The 16349-nt window shown below is 35.6% G+C and overlaps 1 protein-coding gene across 2 annotated transcripts in view; it reads left to right on the top strand.

Annotated features, from left to right (window-relative positions):
* Positions 1 to 11073, top strand: part of LOC149079200 (caveolin-3-like) — a 104074-nt gene extending 93001 nt beyond the window's left edge. For both annotated transcript variants that reach the window (XM_089239958.1, XM_089239959.1), the window contains exon 2: positions 10484 to 11073. In XM_089239958.1, the coding sequence (XP_089096084.1) occupies positions 10484 to 10849 (366 nt within the window). In that variant the 3' untranslated portion in view covers positions 10850 to 11073. The remainder of the gene's footprint in view (positions 1 to 10483) is intronic.
* Positions 11074 to 16349: the final 5276 nt, after the last annotated feature.

Here is a 16349-nt window from a genome sequence, read left to right as displayed (position 1 = left end):
TTGTTTAATCAACATCCATGTCCACTTGTAATTTATTAACAATGCAGGAATACATTATTTTAATTTAATTTTACGCTTCCTATCAATATCTTTAATTTCAATTCTAAATTATTTCTCAAAGGAATGTTCTAAAGCTATAAACGACTTTGAATATTAAAACTGACACTTGTCGATCACTGTATATCTATATTTGCACATATAAAGACCAGACCAGCATCAGATTTTGACTCCCATGGCCAGCCCAGGGGGCCGATTGTGGGATTAAGAACGGGCCAAGTTGGCCTATGAAGAAGAGGATAGAAAAGACTGTTTTGAATGTCTGCATGATTGTGTTGTGAATGAGAAAAGACAATTTGTCAAGTTTGGTTAAATGGGTCATGGCCTACAAAAAAGGAAAAAAGGAAAAGAGACATTTGTTATTTACTTAAACATCAAAAGTTTATTAAAAGTGATACATTGATACATGTCGCCATGCGAATATTGATAGTCATTTGTCCATTATATTTAAGTTATTTCACCAAACTCACACCAGTTTCAAAATATGTCCCTTCCATTCAGAGTGGATTTTTTTTAGATTTTTTTGAGTTTTTGATCGAGTAAATAGGTGCCAAAGATTAAGTAGGTGCCAATGATTAAATAGACGTCAATAATATACAGTTCAAATTGATAAACAGGAGCCAAATAAATTTATTTGTCAATAGATATAAGGTATATATTCACATTGCAAGAGAAGAAATAACAACCAAAGTGATTATTTACAAAAACATCAGCATATTTATTTACAGATTTCCCCACGGTAGGTGGAAAATCTGTTTTTGGGTCTTCTATAGATCTTTTTTTTATATGTTCTAGGTGTAGGTCGTTCGTTGTAATAAATGATTTCCCTTATATGAGCATATTCAAATTCGCCCATTCGATTATATTGATGTCTATTTATTTTTTTGATGTATTGAAAGATATGTAAAATTTTTAAGTCATTGCGTATATTTTTGTTCCTGATGAAATAGGGCGCATTAGTGAATTTTCTTAGTATTTTGTTTTGCCCAGCTTGTAAATATTTAATATTCTGTTTGTTTGCATGGGTCCACACGGAGGAAGCATATAAGAGTATGGGTCTGAGAATAGATTTAAAGTAAAGAATTTTGTACTTTAAAGAGAACTTAGCTTGAGGGAATATTATTTTGTTAAGTGCCCCCACACACATGACCATGTGAGCTTTATTACGAACATATTTAATGTGTGGAGTAAATGTTAGTGATTTATTTAATATAAGCCGAGTTATTTAATTTTATCGATTGGCTTTACTGTCAATATAAATATTTCTGTGTCTAGGAATTTTGTGACATATATCCCGTGAACCAAACAAATTGACATTTTTTTTACTATTCAATAAGATGTCCGAATCCGGCGCCTGCGCATATAAAGGAATTAAGTCTTCAATTACTTCCTTATCCTTGTTTTGATGGACCTCTTTTCGTTGGCCACTTCATGAATGGTCGACTGACAGTTCATGAATTTCCAGAAACTGTTCACAGATGGCACTAAACCTCTTAAATTGAAAAAAATCGTAATATATATATATATTACGATTACTGTCGAGGCACACTGCCGCAATTTTCTGAACGTTAACAGTTAGAGCATTATAGTGACTTCGAATTTTTTGGAATTCCCACAAGTCGCCTCTCCAAATCGTTTTCGATGTTTCAAAAACAATTTGAGAGCCATATCATCGATAATCTTGAGAAAAATTAATGATTATTACTTTTTCAAATGCTCTTCGTTAGCTCTGATTTTACGACATTCTTGTAACAATAATAACTTCTGTTCTCTCTCTACATCTAACACAAAAATTTAATGCAATTCGGAATCGTTTACGAATTGCACTATTAATAGAAGCAACTTATAGAAGCAACTTATAGAAGCAACTTATAATAGCAACTTATTTCGCAATTTGATTATTGTTATTTATATATTTTTATTTACCTTGTTTAATAATTACAGGATATAGGTTTGCATCAATAAGAAATATTTCAATTATTATTTTTCATTTTTATTAAAACAAACACTCTTGGCAACACAAATAAGTCAAAAATCCTCAACGTATTCATAATTTCTAGTATTCGTTGTCTGTTTTATAGATAGTCAGTTAATGGTTCATAGATTTTTAAGAACCGTTCATATATGACAGTAAAACTGTTCAATAAAAAATAAATAATTATTATTCTGAGACACGGCTACAATTTGTAACGTGAATTTCTTGGTTCACTTTAACAAAGCATTAGCCATCTTGGATTTTACTCTACGAGCCCCCCCCCCTTTTTCCGAAACGACGTTTTAGGTAATTTTTACATTTACTTGTTATAATACATCCACATCCTAATAACTGTTTTTGTATTACGTTAATTAAGTTGCTTTTTCCACTTTAAATATTACTATCAGTTAGTTCTAAATTACTTTGTTTTCCTGTTTTAAATTTCATTTCTGTGGATGTAACTTTTAGATCCGATTGATAGCATTTTTTATTCATCGCAGTTTCACGTAAAGGTTTTTCAGCTAAATATTTATTGGACCAGGAAATATATTAGAAATACTCCATAATTTGGATGAAAATACAAATGCAACGCCACAACAGGCAAGATGCCCATTGAGGTGGTTGAGAAAAGATGCCCATAACAAATATGGATGTCATATACTTCAAAAATCCTAAATATGACATAGTGGCCTGTGGGTTCCGACTGAAATTGGCAAACAGTGCATACCCCCTGAGTCATTTCTTAGCCATCCTGGACAAGTAGTGCGATTTTCGCCATGGTTGTATCTATATATATAAAATTGATTTTCTGTCTGTGTGTGTGTATGTTCTCTATACAAATCTACAATTTTACATCAATCGTCGCCAAATTTTGCATATATACCAAATGGGACCCGACTTGAATGATAGGCTACTTTAAAATTTCGTCAGAGAAGGGCAAATGCCCCAAACGGGCCAAAAAGTGTCGGGCAACGATGGTTTTTGGGCCTCAACAATCACTTTCGGAACGTTTACTTTGGTTACCGTGATTCCCTAGCAATGCGTTTCAGACGTGTATATGCCTTTACAACGGTTTGTTACTTCTCTAATCCTGCTACTATATGAATAATAATTTATGTCTTTATAATGGTTTGCCACATTTTCAATACTACTATAATGAGGTTTTTTGAATGACGTCATAATCATCATCAGCATCGCTTTGAGGGTCAGGAAAAGGGTGATCCTCATAGAAATCAGTGTTAAAATATCCGATTTTACTGTAGAAATGCGAAGATTTAATGAGGTTTTCTGCTGCATCTGTAATTTCAAAAATTGTGTTGAATTCTTGATTTTTTTTTTAAATATATTGAGTTCGCTTAGAGATACGAAGCCAGAAAATTGAATATGAAGCCATTAGCCGGACCTACTTTCGAGTTGGATATTCATGCAATAACACATTGATTTCAACTTTTTAATTATATCTTCTCAAGAATGAAAATTAATGTCTCCGCATTGTCTTTTAGCATTCAACTGCATAAATTCATATAATTTAGGTTGTTTTAAAATTAATTATGGGCCCGTAAAACAGGGCTGTCTTAAGAGCATCATGGGCTCCATGGCCAGTTGGTTTTTCTGAGGTCGTACCAGGTAACTTCTAGAAAATTTCAACCAAATGTAATTTTTGTGAGACACCTCTTCTCTTAAGGCCCACGGGCCGTGCCCGGATGGGCCCATGCGTTAAGACGGCACTGCCGTAAAGTGCATCGCGCGCGAAGAAATTCCACAGCTTTAGCTAAGCATTTTTGGAAGCTTAAATAGGCAGATGGATAACCTGAAGTTCAGGGGGGGGGGGATCGAAATACCCAGCGCCCCTTGAAAAAGGAAGAAAAATATTTCCATCTTCTTTAAATCCAGATTTGTTTATTTCATGAGTCACGCAGGAAGTCGCCATATTGGTTAACTTTGGTACGGTTTGTATGTCCCTCAAAGAAAGATAGATCACGCGATATCCAAAAAGCCTCATTGAAGAAAGAAAACCCGGGCAGCGCCAGGCATTATAGCTAGTATTTTATAATTTTTTAAACTACTTAGAGTTTAGTATTTCCCATATTGGGTTATTAATCTAGGGGGGGGGGGAAAGCTTAAGCAGGCAGGAAGTTAATTTAAAAAAAAAACAACAAAAAAACGCAGTCACTTAACAGGGCTGGACCACGGACGACCAATTGTTTAGTGGGCTATGGCCCATTGCTTGTCAGGTTTCGGCCTCCCCAACATTCATAGAGGGCGAGAGACTTTTTTTCTCACGTGTTGTCGGTTTGTATAACTAACCTAATTACACCATCGAAAGACGCCAGTTTTGCGTCATAATTTAACTCTCTTGATTCAAATTTAACTCTACATATATATAATGTCGTGTTCCATGCACTAAGACCATCCTATTTGTAGAAAAAAATCAACCAGAAAAACTTAAGCCCCGCAGTGAAAGTGGTATTTCATAGCGTAATCCCGGCCTAAGAAATTCGAATGCTGAACAAGACAATATCGAAATTCTATATTATCTCTTATGAAGCAACCTAGAAACGCAATTGTATATTGAAGACGTGTAATTAAAACTGGTATTAGAAATTATATATATTTTTAATTACCCTATTTAAAAATTAAATGACGTTTGTGTGCATGGCTACGAAACATTTCAGCTGTTATTTTCTCTTCTTTATCGAAATACTATTATTTTTTCGCCACACCAAGAAGTCGAAATCTCCAATACTTTGATTTTTTTTCAATGTTCGTTGACTAGTTTGTCGATGGTCAGGAAACAGTTCACAGATTTTCGGAAGTCGTTTATAGATGGCAGTGACACAATCTCCAATAAAGTAATTATGATAGGCTGTGACGAGACACGGTAATACCACCTACAGAAGAAGCCCCCCCCCCGCATGAAGCTCATGACGTCACTTGAGAAGGCCATTTCATCTAGTGAAATTCGATATAATAGCAAGCCGACGCATGCGATATGGGGCCGTTCAAGTATTACGTAAGTAAAGTTTTAGCCATTTTTGACCCCCCCTCCCGTCAGCAAAATTTCGTCATCAGCTCTGCCCGTCTGAATCCTAACGCATATTTGTGGGATCAGAGACGTACAAAGGGGGTGGGGGCATAGGGGGCTCATGGCCCCCCCCCCCCGAACGATGAAAAATTTATTTTTTTAGTGCAAAAAAATTATTTTTTTGTAATTGAAATTTCGGAAGAAAATACTTTTATATGTTATTATAATCAATTTTTGTCAATTTAAATGCCATTTGAAGACTATGAACTCAAAATTTATCTTCAATAAATTCATTGCGACCCACCTCTAAGCCATATAATTATAAATCACATAAACCAAAGATGGCCCTGGGTGTTATCTGATGCTGCCTGCCCTCTTCAAACCTAATTTTGTAAAAATGAACTAAGCGGCACATTTACAGATAGCTTAAGTGTCCCGTGGCACAATTACAGAACATTTAAGCGACCCGTGGCACATTTTCAGATCACTTAAATTATTTGAGACACAGTTTCAGAACACTTAAGCGATCCGTGACACAATTAGAGATCCCTTGAGTGACACGTGACGTAGCTTTAGAGCACTTGAGTGACCCCCAGTGCGGTTCTACATCACTGAAATTACCCCTGACCACATTCTCAGATTATTTAAGTGATGCGTGGCACAGTTCCAGAGCACTTAAACGGCCCGGACACATTTCCAGATCACTTGGATCCGCGAAACATTTACAGATCACTAAAGTGGCTCCGTAGGGCACTTATCAATAGGGGGGGGGATGTTACTTCAAGTGTCCACAAACTATCGAAAGGTTTTTCTCGTTTTTGGCGCACCAGTAAGATTCCATTAAAAATATTTCATATTTTCATAAAGGGTGGTTGATGACGTAAGCATTATCCAAACCCCCCTTTCCCCCTTGTCATCAAAAGTCAGCTAATCGGAACCACCCCCCCCCCCAGTGATGATGACGTAATACTTTAACGACCTCTATTATTACCATTTTTTTTGCAGTAAATACATGGCAAATAGGAGAGGTGTGTGTGTGTGTGGGGCCTTCTTCAGTATCATGAAGGCCATACATACAGACACGCTCGTATGACGTCACGAGCTTCGTGCGGAGGCCTTCTTTTGTAGCCCAATTTATAGGATAAGAGACCATGTGTGAGAGAGACTTTATGAAATAAAAAGCTCAGTTTTTGACCACCAGGTGACAAAGCGGCGCTCTTTTATGGAATTTTTTATTTTCTCATGTACCGTATACAGCAGTGGCTCTCAACCTTTGGAAGTCCGCGGCCCGGTTGATTTCTGTTTTGCGAGTGGAAGGCCTGGTCACACACACGACTGATGGGAAATAAATGGGTAAAAATGAAACAGTGAACCACTCACTGCCCGGTTTCACTGATGTCAAGTAACGGGCCGCGGCCCGGCGGTTGGGAAACACTGATATAGAGTATATACCAAGTTTCAATGTAATACTTCCCCCAGAACGGGAGCTACATACGCCGGAGTATTGTCAGTGTACTGATGGGTCTGAGCAGTCCCGGTATACTGGAACTACTCGTACCTATATAGCACCCGTTCTGGTAGACGTGTTTCATGGAAACTTGGTATATACAGTATATAGACCGTGGGAAAATGTACAATGCAATAAAAAAAGTGACACTTTTACACATGGTGGTCGAAAATTGAATTGTTATTATATTTTTGTTTCATAAATTTCTCTCTCCCACAGGGTCTCTTCAAAATATGCCACAAATCTGACCGTATTCGGATAAGCAGTTTATGAGAGAAACTATTCAGAGTACGGGTACTTATAATCACCCTGTATTTGATGATTAATCTAGGAGAAGACGGTATTCTAATTTCAAACCTATGTAAACGTCAAAAATACATCGTAACCTTCTTCTTTTGGAGTTTTTGATGAACGAGACAATGTGCTTTGACCTGATCACACTTGGGATCATGATCGTAAAACGTGTTATTTTCTTAAGTCTCTCAGGAATACGGGATATTATTATTAATACAGGAAAACTTCTCCAGACTCGGGAAATATCATTTTTACTCGTCTGGGACATCAAAATTCGGAGAAAGAAACAAAAATGGCTGAGACTGAGAGATTCTTTTATTTTTATATACTATATATACGGTCTCTTATTTCCCGGGTCGGCCATTTTCTGGAGACGTTGTCTGAAGTGAAATGAAGCGAGGAAACACAAGATGGTGGCTCTTTTTTTTCTTTCTCCTCGTCTCCCGGAGATAGTTTTCCTCTTGTGGACGCGAATGAAGACAAATATGGCGTGATTCCCAAGGAACATTGCACTACATATTGGCCTTCTCCTCTTCTATGAAAAATGGCCTTCCTATTTTCCGACGGATAAAATGTCTAAGACGTTCCTACAGGGCGGTGAATAAAACGTGAATATACCTGTGATATTGATCTTTTGTGGAAAGACGCAATTTGGTGGTTCTAATGGAGAGATCGAATTGTATTTTTTTTTTCTTTTCAGACCAGCGTTTCCCAACCTTCCTGAAAACAAGGACCAGTAAAATGTCTGAAACATTCTGACGTACCACATGTGTCCCGTATAATACGGGACATTCCTGTAAATTTGGCTGCTCCGATTTTACTTACACATGTCCCGTTTTTTGAACTTACTCAACTGCTTGTTTGAAGTTGCAATATTTACTGAAGTCGCCAATACACAGCATTTTCGTGATACTGTATAAAAATTATACAATATCGGGACATTTATATAGATTCACTAGTGTGTCAATTTATCAATATGTAGCATCAGTTTTATAAATTTAATTTCATTGGCTACTAAAGGGCAGCATTTTTCTAGCATGTAGGGCGTGACGTCAGGAAGGCGACCACGGTACATGTCAGTGGCAGATGCGATATGGAAAAATGTCATATTCTTCTCTATCTTCAGTGTTATTTTAGGTGTTAGTTTCAAACTGAGTAAAACTGCATTTTAAACCACAAAACTGCATTTTGTGGAGTTCGCCTCGGATCTAATTCATCGCTTTTTCAAGTAGATGTTGGTACTCAAATAGTCCTAATACATTCTGTTATGTGTATGTGGTTGCTGCACACTTTTTCGTCGAAGGCATAGTATTTTATTGTTTGTGGAGCGTGCTTATAAAGCTCATTTTGAAATTCAACTTGGGGACCAAGACAACAAATGGACCCCCTCAAATTGTGTGTCATAATTGCGAGGAAATGCTTCGTGACTGGACAAAAGGAAAATGAAAGGATGAAAGGGTTTGCCTTTTGGTATTCCCATGTGGTTTGTCAGGAACCCACAAATCACATAACTAATTGCAATTTTTGCTTGGTCAACACAAATTGTGTCGGCCAGAAAAAACGCCACAGGATCTCTTATCTTGATATTGCATCCGTTATTCGACCAATTCCACACTCTGAGAAACTCCCGATTCCTGTGTTTAATGGTTTTGGCTGATCTGAAGATGAAGACACTGAGCAAGATCAGTAAGCGTGTAGTGTGTTCGTTACATCCAGCTTCCAGAAATGATTTCAGCATCTTTAGAATCATTAGAATACCAGTCGTAGGACATAGAACACACACACACATACACTTCAATTTAAAAAATTCAGGAACTTCACAATATCATTTAAAAAAAAATAAAACAGTTTTTCAATTTGATATTCAGAGAGGTGCGAAATTTTAAAAATTAGGTTTTGTCTGGTTGGATTGAGGAAAATACACGATTTTTACAAGACAGCTCTCTGCAAGTTAAACAATGGGCATTCAAAAATAATATTAAATACGTCAAAGCAATGACTAAAGTTACAGTTAGGGCAATTCTCGCCAGGACTAAGTATGACACATCCTCTTGGAACACGTAAAAAACCACTAACCGTCCTAACTTGAAAAATCAAGCGTTTCCACGGATATGGGTATATTAAAAAACAGATCATTTTCTGGTGTAATGTGCTGAAAAGTGTTTCATCGTAATGAGCGTATCTAGTTGATCTCAAAATTGATGAAAGATCGTTTTGAATTGTTAGGTTTATGTATGTATCTTGTAATAATGGTAGGAAAATATTTCTTCAGCGCTGCCGGTGCGACCTGCAGATCCCAAACGAACGGGAGTCCAATTGTATATAGCAAATTCAAAATATTAAAAGCCTAGTTGCGGCCATTATGCAGTGGAGGGCGTTTTAAAAGGTATTTGTAACAGATCTTGGGGAGTCGGTTATCTGGGAGCATTAAAATTTTATACCAGAAGTAGAGGGTATTTTTAAGAAGAAAAATTGACATTGGACGTCTGGTTGATTCAAGTCTGAGAATATAGCCGGGGCAATATCTGGACGTGCGAATAATTTACGGAGAAACAAATCTTACTTTTTCAATGTGTAACCAGTGATCCAGTGATCAGATTGGCGCAGCATAATTTATAACAGACCCTGATAAAGAATCAAATAGTCTTAATGCCACAGGAACAGATGAGTTGTGTGACTTACCGAGTATCTGAATAACTCCACCCGCAGCCGCCTTAGCGAGAAATGTATAGAAAGTTTGTGTACCGCGAGGAATGTGCAGAAGATGAGCGTACCACGAAAAATGCGTAGCTGGCTTGCTTTCTTCATCTAGACACGCGTAGTTGCCTAGATATGATATGCTTCTTCTAGAGATGCGTAGAAAGAAAGCGTATCTGTTCAAATTTGTAGGAGGCTTGCATGCTCCTAGAAATTTGTACGAGGCTTGATTTATCATAGGACACTTATGTACTTTTAGACATGCGCAAAAAGCGTTCGCAACCCTGGAAATAGTGAAACGCATGCTTACTCCCAGAAATATGAACGAAATTTTCATATCCCTCCTTCCTCCGCACTCAAGAAATTCATAGGGCGTTTGCTTTTCCTTAGAAACACTCATTAGTCGGGACTTTCTTAACTTCTTATTAGGCGTCCGAATTCGCATAAATGCGCATAATGATTTCGTACAACTGTAAGTATGCAGTTGGTGGTCGCACCACACCACCTAGAATTGTATACCACGTGTACATCGAACCACGACGATATTTCGCATCCGTCAGACTCATTTTTCTGCCTATGTCTGGTTGTTTTCCGTACCCCTGAATAGCTTCGCGTATCACTACGGCGTTGTTTCTAAAAGTACGCGTCCCGATTCCTGGGGCAGGCCCGTCTCATTCTAAATTTTTCCCGTGGGGGGCAAAGAACATTTGCTCAATATATATATATATATGTTTGAGAACCTCTGCACTAGAGGGGTAAACGTAACACGAATTGGACACAACCAGCAATACAAATGATGTTTCAAAATTTTGAATTAATTTCTCTGATTTCACTGATCGTATGATTTTATGATGTTTATTTGAATGATAAATTTTTGTTTTATTAGTATAAAATGGTGATATTGTATTTGTTTTTTGGTACATTGCAGGTCGAGTTCGATGACGTCATCGCCGAACCAGAAGGGACGTTCTCCCTGAATTGGATATGGAGGACGTCCTACAAAGTCTTCACGGGCACCAAGAACTGCTGCTACAAGCTGCTGACGATTCTGTGTGCTCTACCGATAGCTTTCATCGTCGGATGTTCTTTCGCGTGCCTATCTTTCCAACACATATGGTGCATCGGACCGGCTATCCGTCACTGCCGCATAAACTGCCACGTCGTCAGGGAGTACATGAGGACCATACTAGATTCGTGCCTCGGACCATGCTGCAGCGAAATGGGACTTTGCCTCAGCCGCATTCAAGTCACCAACTACACCAAAGTAGCTGATAATGACACTGAAGAAGTTTGAATCGAAGAACCAAACACCATACAGTTCATATAAGATATGTATTCACGTGATCTCTACGGACATCATTTCCAGTGGCTACATGCGCATGTGTTTTTAATTGCCACTATAGATGTAGAAACGTATTTCGTCTCTAAATCTTATTCAGAAATCATATGAAGCCATTCATCAGCAATGTGATGAGTATGTGTCGTAGTTTGTACATTTTCCAATGTGTTTAATAAACATTCGAAATCATGCTATTTTAGTTGCATTTCGAATTTGCGTGTTTTTGCCGAGAGTTATTTGCAACTCACATAGCCATTTCATATGACATGGCAATGCCTTAAGCCAGTGGTTCCCAAAGTGTGGGAAGATCCTTCAAAGTGAAAACTGTTCGAATAAGAAATTTATTTTCCGCAAAGTAAAGTAAAATATGTTAAGACGAAAAACAGTGTTTCAACTCAGGCCATTTTCCATACATGAAACGCACAGTATAATTTTATCAAATTCTACATGTGCAACAATCAATAGATAAAGTTAAAATGTTTACGTGGAATTCAGAAAGAATCGACCGATTTTAAAATATTTAAAAAAATTCAATCCAATCTTAGATTTTAGAGGGAAACTCAACTCACATCTTGAGCATTTCTGTGGATATGCAAACATCCTGGCATTTCAAGGGTACGCAATGCAAGCACATTATACATTTCTGCAGTTTCAGCAAGCCTCATGCACATGTTTAGGGTAGAGCAAAATTAGTAAAGCTTCTTACGTGTTGCCTGGAATACGCGAGCCTCGCACGCATTTCTAGAGATAGCCGATCCTCTTATGCATTTTTCTAGGTGTAAGAAATCCTCCTGAACATTTCTAGAAGTAAGTAATACTCGTGTGCATTTCCAGAAATACGCTAGCCTCACACATATTTTTAACTTTAAGACATCCTCCTACACATTTCTAGGCCTAAGCAAACCTCTGATACAATACCAGAAATATACAAGCCTCCTATGCATTACCAGAATCATGCAATCCTGGTCCACATTTCGAGATGTAAAAAATCCTCCTACACATTTATCAGGAATACGCAAGCCTCGTAAAAATTTCTACAGGTCAGAAATTATCGTATACACATTTCTAGGGGTTAGTAATTCTCGTACACATTTATAAGGATGAGAAATCCTCGTACATGTTTCTAGGAGAAAGCGATGCTCATATGGAATTTTGTGAAACACGCAAGTCTCGTACACATTTTTGGGGTAAGCAATCATCCTACGCATGTCCAGGAATACGCAAGCCTCGTACACATTTCCAGATGTGTGAGATCCTCCTACACGTTTCTGGAGCTAAGCAATCCTGTTACACATTTTAAAATGTGAGCAACCATCCTAAGCATTATCGGGAATACTCAAGCCTCGTGCACATTTTTGAAGGTAAGCAATGCTCCTACGAATTACAAGAAATACGCAAGACTCGCAATGTTTGTTGAGGGAAAGTATTTCCAGGAATGCAAGCCTCGTACACATTTTTAAAAGCTAGTAATAATCCAACGTATTACAAGACTCGCAAGGTTTTTATATATGTATATAGTATCCTCCCACACATCTTTTTTTAAGGAGTGAGAAATCCTCCCAAGCATTTCCACGACTACGCAAATTTCTAGGGCTTTGCAATTTCCTTACGCATTCTAATTTCCTTTAACCACATTCCCGAGAGAGAGAGGATTATGTGCAATTTTTGATCTTGAAATAATAATAAATAATTCAAAACTTCCAACCAAAGGAGGAAAAACAAAAACATGATCGATACGTTATTACTTCAAGATCAAGTGAAAAACCACGGAGAAATTTATCGAAGATCATTCGAACATTAACTCACTCTCGATATGTAACGAGTTGAACATGAGAAAGGAGAAAAAACCATATAATATATCACATGCATTAACGAATGTTTTCTTTTTTTAACATTTCCCATGTATGAAAGCTGTACTTTTTCATGGATCGAACTTGAAAGCATGTAATACATAATGTATATCTTTCTCTATGCGTAGATCTTTTACACTCGGTTCTTGGAAAGTGAACATTAAATGCTCTTGAAAGTACACCATTAAATCTCTGCAGAAAAATGCAAATTCAACGTTAAAGTTCCGACTTTGATCGAATGCCAATATCCTCCATTAGAGAGAATTCTGGAGAAAACACTATTTTGTCACGATTTCAAAAGATTTGGTGGGTAGGGCTGAAATATCGATGAAGAAAATGGACTTTATTCGATATCTCAGGTATGAACTAAAGAAAAAAAATATTGAAACTGTGAAAGGACATTTATTTGAGAAAGTTATGTGTATTTTATTGTTTGAAAATTGAAGAACTGGAAAGAATTTCTCCAATCGAAAAATTAAAAAGAATTTCTCCAATTTAAAAAATTAAAAAGAATTTCTCCAATTTAAAAAATTAAAGAGAATTTCTCCAATTTGAAAAATTAAAAAGAATTTCTCCAATTTAAAAAATTAAAAAGAATTTCTCCAATTTAAAAAATTAAAAAAAATTTCTCCAATTTGAAAAATTAAAGAGAATTACGCCAATTTAAAAAATTAAAAAGAATTTCTCCAATTGAAAAAATTAAAAAGAATTTCTCCAATTGAAAAAATTAAAAAGAATTTCTCCAATTTAAAAAATTGAAAAGAATTTCTCCAATTTAAAAAATTAAAGAGAATTTCTCCAATTTAAAAAATTAAAAAGAATTTCTCCAATTGAAAAAATTAAAAAGAATTTCTCCAATTGAAAAAATTAAAAAGAATTTCTCCAATCGAAAAATTAATAATAATATTCCTTTAGAAAAAGTTAATGAGAACTGCTTCGGTAACAAAATTTCTCAATTTAAAAAAATTCTTATGTTTAAAAATTGAAGAATTTCTTCAATAGAGAAATCTGTAAGAACTTTCTTAATGAAAAATCAAAAAACGAATCTCCTTATTTAAAAAAAGAAAATCAATTAATAAATAATATATTTTATTAAATAACTGAAATAATCATTTCATTCTTCAATTGAGAAATTAAAAAACAATTGAGAAAAATTATAATTTATTCGAGTGAAAAGAACGTTTTCCACTAAAAAGTATCTCTTCAATTAAAAATTGTAAATTTCTACTATTAAAAACTAAATTTCTTCTATTAAAAACTAAATTTCTTCTATTAAAAACTAAATTTCTTCTATTAAAAACTGAATTTCTTCTATTAAAAACTGAATTTCTTCTATTAAAAACTAAATTTCTTCTATTAAAAACTAAATTTCTTCCATTAAAAACTGTAATTCTGTTATGAAAAATTGTAATTATATTAAAAACTTTCTTTAATTGAAAAAAAAGCAATCTCTTCAATGAAAAAATTCCAAAAAAATATTTTTAATTAAAAAATTTAAGGATTTCTTTATTCGAAAATTGATAAACAATTTCTTGAACTGAAAACTAAAAAATTCATTGAATTGGAAAATTAAATGATTCATTGAATTGGAAAATTAAATGATTCATTGAATTGGAAAATTAAATGATTCATTGAATTGGAAAATTAAATGATTCATTGAATTTTTCTTTCTATGAATTAACTGATTTTTTCTTCCAATGAATTAATTGAATTTTTCTTCCAATGAATTAATTGAATTTTTCTTCCAATGAATTAATTGAATTTTTCTTCCAATGAATTAATTGAATTTTTCTTCCAATGAATTAATTGAATTTTTCTTCCAATGAATTAATTGAATTTTTCTTCCAATGAATTAATTGAATTTTTCTTCCAATGAATTAATTGAATTTTTCTTCCAATGAATTAATTGAATTTTTCTTCCAATGAATTAATTGAATTTTTCTTCCAATGAATTAATTGAATTTTTCTTCCAATGAATTTTTCTTCAAATTAGTTTCTTAAATTGAAAAATGGATAAAGAATTTCTTTAACTCAAAACAAAATTATTTTAAAAGTTATTTTATTCCGTACAGCTTCAATCAATCAGAAATTATTTTGCAGCTTTTATACTATAAGAAAGATTTCGCCTAATAGACGAATCTGTATTCAATCGAAACCACGAATGCTCAATAAACCAAAACCTGACGCCATGACTGCAGAGCCAAATACTGTAGGTAGATATTCAGTAATAATGACGCAATAGGCGGTACATTAAACTTTGACGATGTACACGCGAGGAGCTTTATCTTATGCGCGAATTTAATGTCGTACAGAGTTAACCTCACTTCCAATCACATCGAAGGAATAGTTTATGGTCATTTCCGGTCGATTTTCGGTTCATGCCTTCACAAATCACTGTTCACGCGGCGTATTACTGATGCCACAGCTCATCATTTTACTAGATGCATGCAAATCACGAGGGAGAGAGAGAGAGAGAGAGAGAGAGAGAGCTTGGATGGCCTCAAGGGATACTTTGAATAAGTGGACGCGTCGTATCGTGAAATCGATTAACAAAGATACCGCAGCTAGATAGATACCTGGGGTCCGATGTGTCAATTCTAGCGTCACACTGAGTTTCAGGTTTGGTAATTGGTATCGAAAATCCGTGGTCGTGCATGGTAGAGAATCAGCTGAAAGAGTATGGTTGGTTTGATTTATCGCTTAAAATGCTGTAGATTAAAATTGGTTCAGGTCATAGTGTGATATTTGGATAGTATACATCTCTTACTTCGTATGCAAAGTTAATTGTATCGTTATAAGCATGGCCAATTATCTATATCTGGTATTCAGATAGTGTAAGTGTAACTCAATTCATAATTTCTCTTGCTGCATCTTCGGAAATTACGAAACATTCCAAGAGGATAGCAGGAAATGATAGAAAAATCCAAAAGAAGTAAAGAATTATCCGATTAGTTTTGAAAAGAACCGCCTGGCAGTCGAGTGGTTAGGGAACTAGCTTCTGACTGTGCAGGTCTGGGTTCGAATCCCGGTTCGGGCATGGATGTTTACTAACACTAACAAATTCCCTGGACGGATCATGCTGATCCCTTGGGAATACGTGTGGATCACGTTATTAAAAAAAAAAAAAATTATACATTTAATTTCAATCAAAATTTCTGATGGCAACAATGTTTTTACTATCATTTTTGCCATATCTACAATGAGATTTTTGACGATAAACTAAAATTATGTTATGACTATGACTTCCGCAGCAAAGTGGCACAGTGGAAGCGGCGTGCTGTGCTCATAACCCACACAGGTCCTTGAATCAAATCCGTGCTCTGCTGAATAAAAATTTACTTGATGTAGGAGATGTTAAGGCTAAGAACATAGTGGAGGCGGCGAGCAAAGCGACGAATGAGAAGCGAGATGAGCATAACGCACACACATAGTGGCGGCGTTTGATATAGCACAGAGTATCGAATAGAAACTCGCAATCCGCTTGGATTTTTTAATTAAAGAATGCTCCGCGTCTTTAAAAATTTTCAAAAATTTCATAATAATAAAAATAATTGCTCAGATAAAAGTTTAGAAATAATACTGTTGTGTGAATATCGCTATTTTTA

Source organism: Pholcus phalangioides, unplaced genomic scaffold, assembly GCF_987345545.1.
Source record: "Pholcus phalangioides strain wild (caught in Gottingen) unplaced genomic scaffold, Ppha-v1.0 ptg000012l_1, whole genome shotgun sequence".
NCBI classification, from domain to species: domain Eukaryota; kingdom Metazoa; phylum Arthropoda; class Arachnida; order Araneae; family Pholcidae; genus Pholcus; species Pholcus phalangioides.
This window is presented reverse-complemented; position numbering and strand designations above follow the sequence as displayed.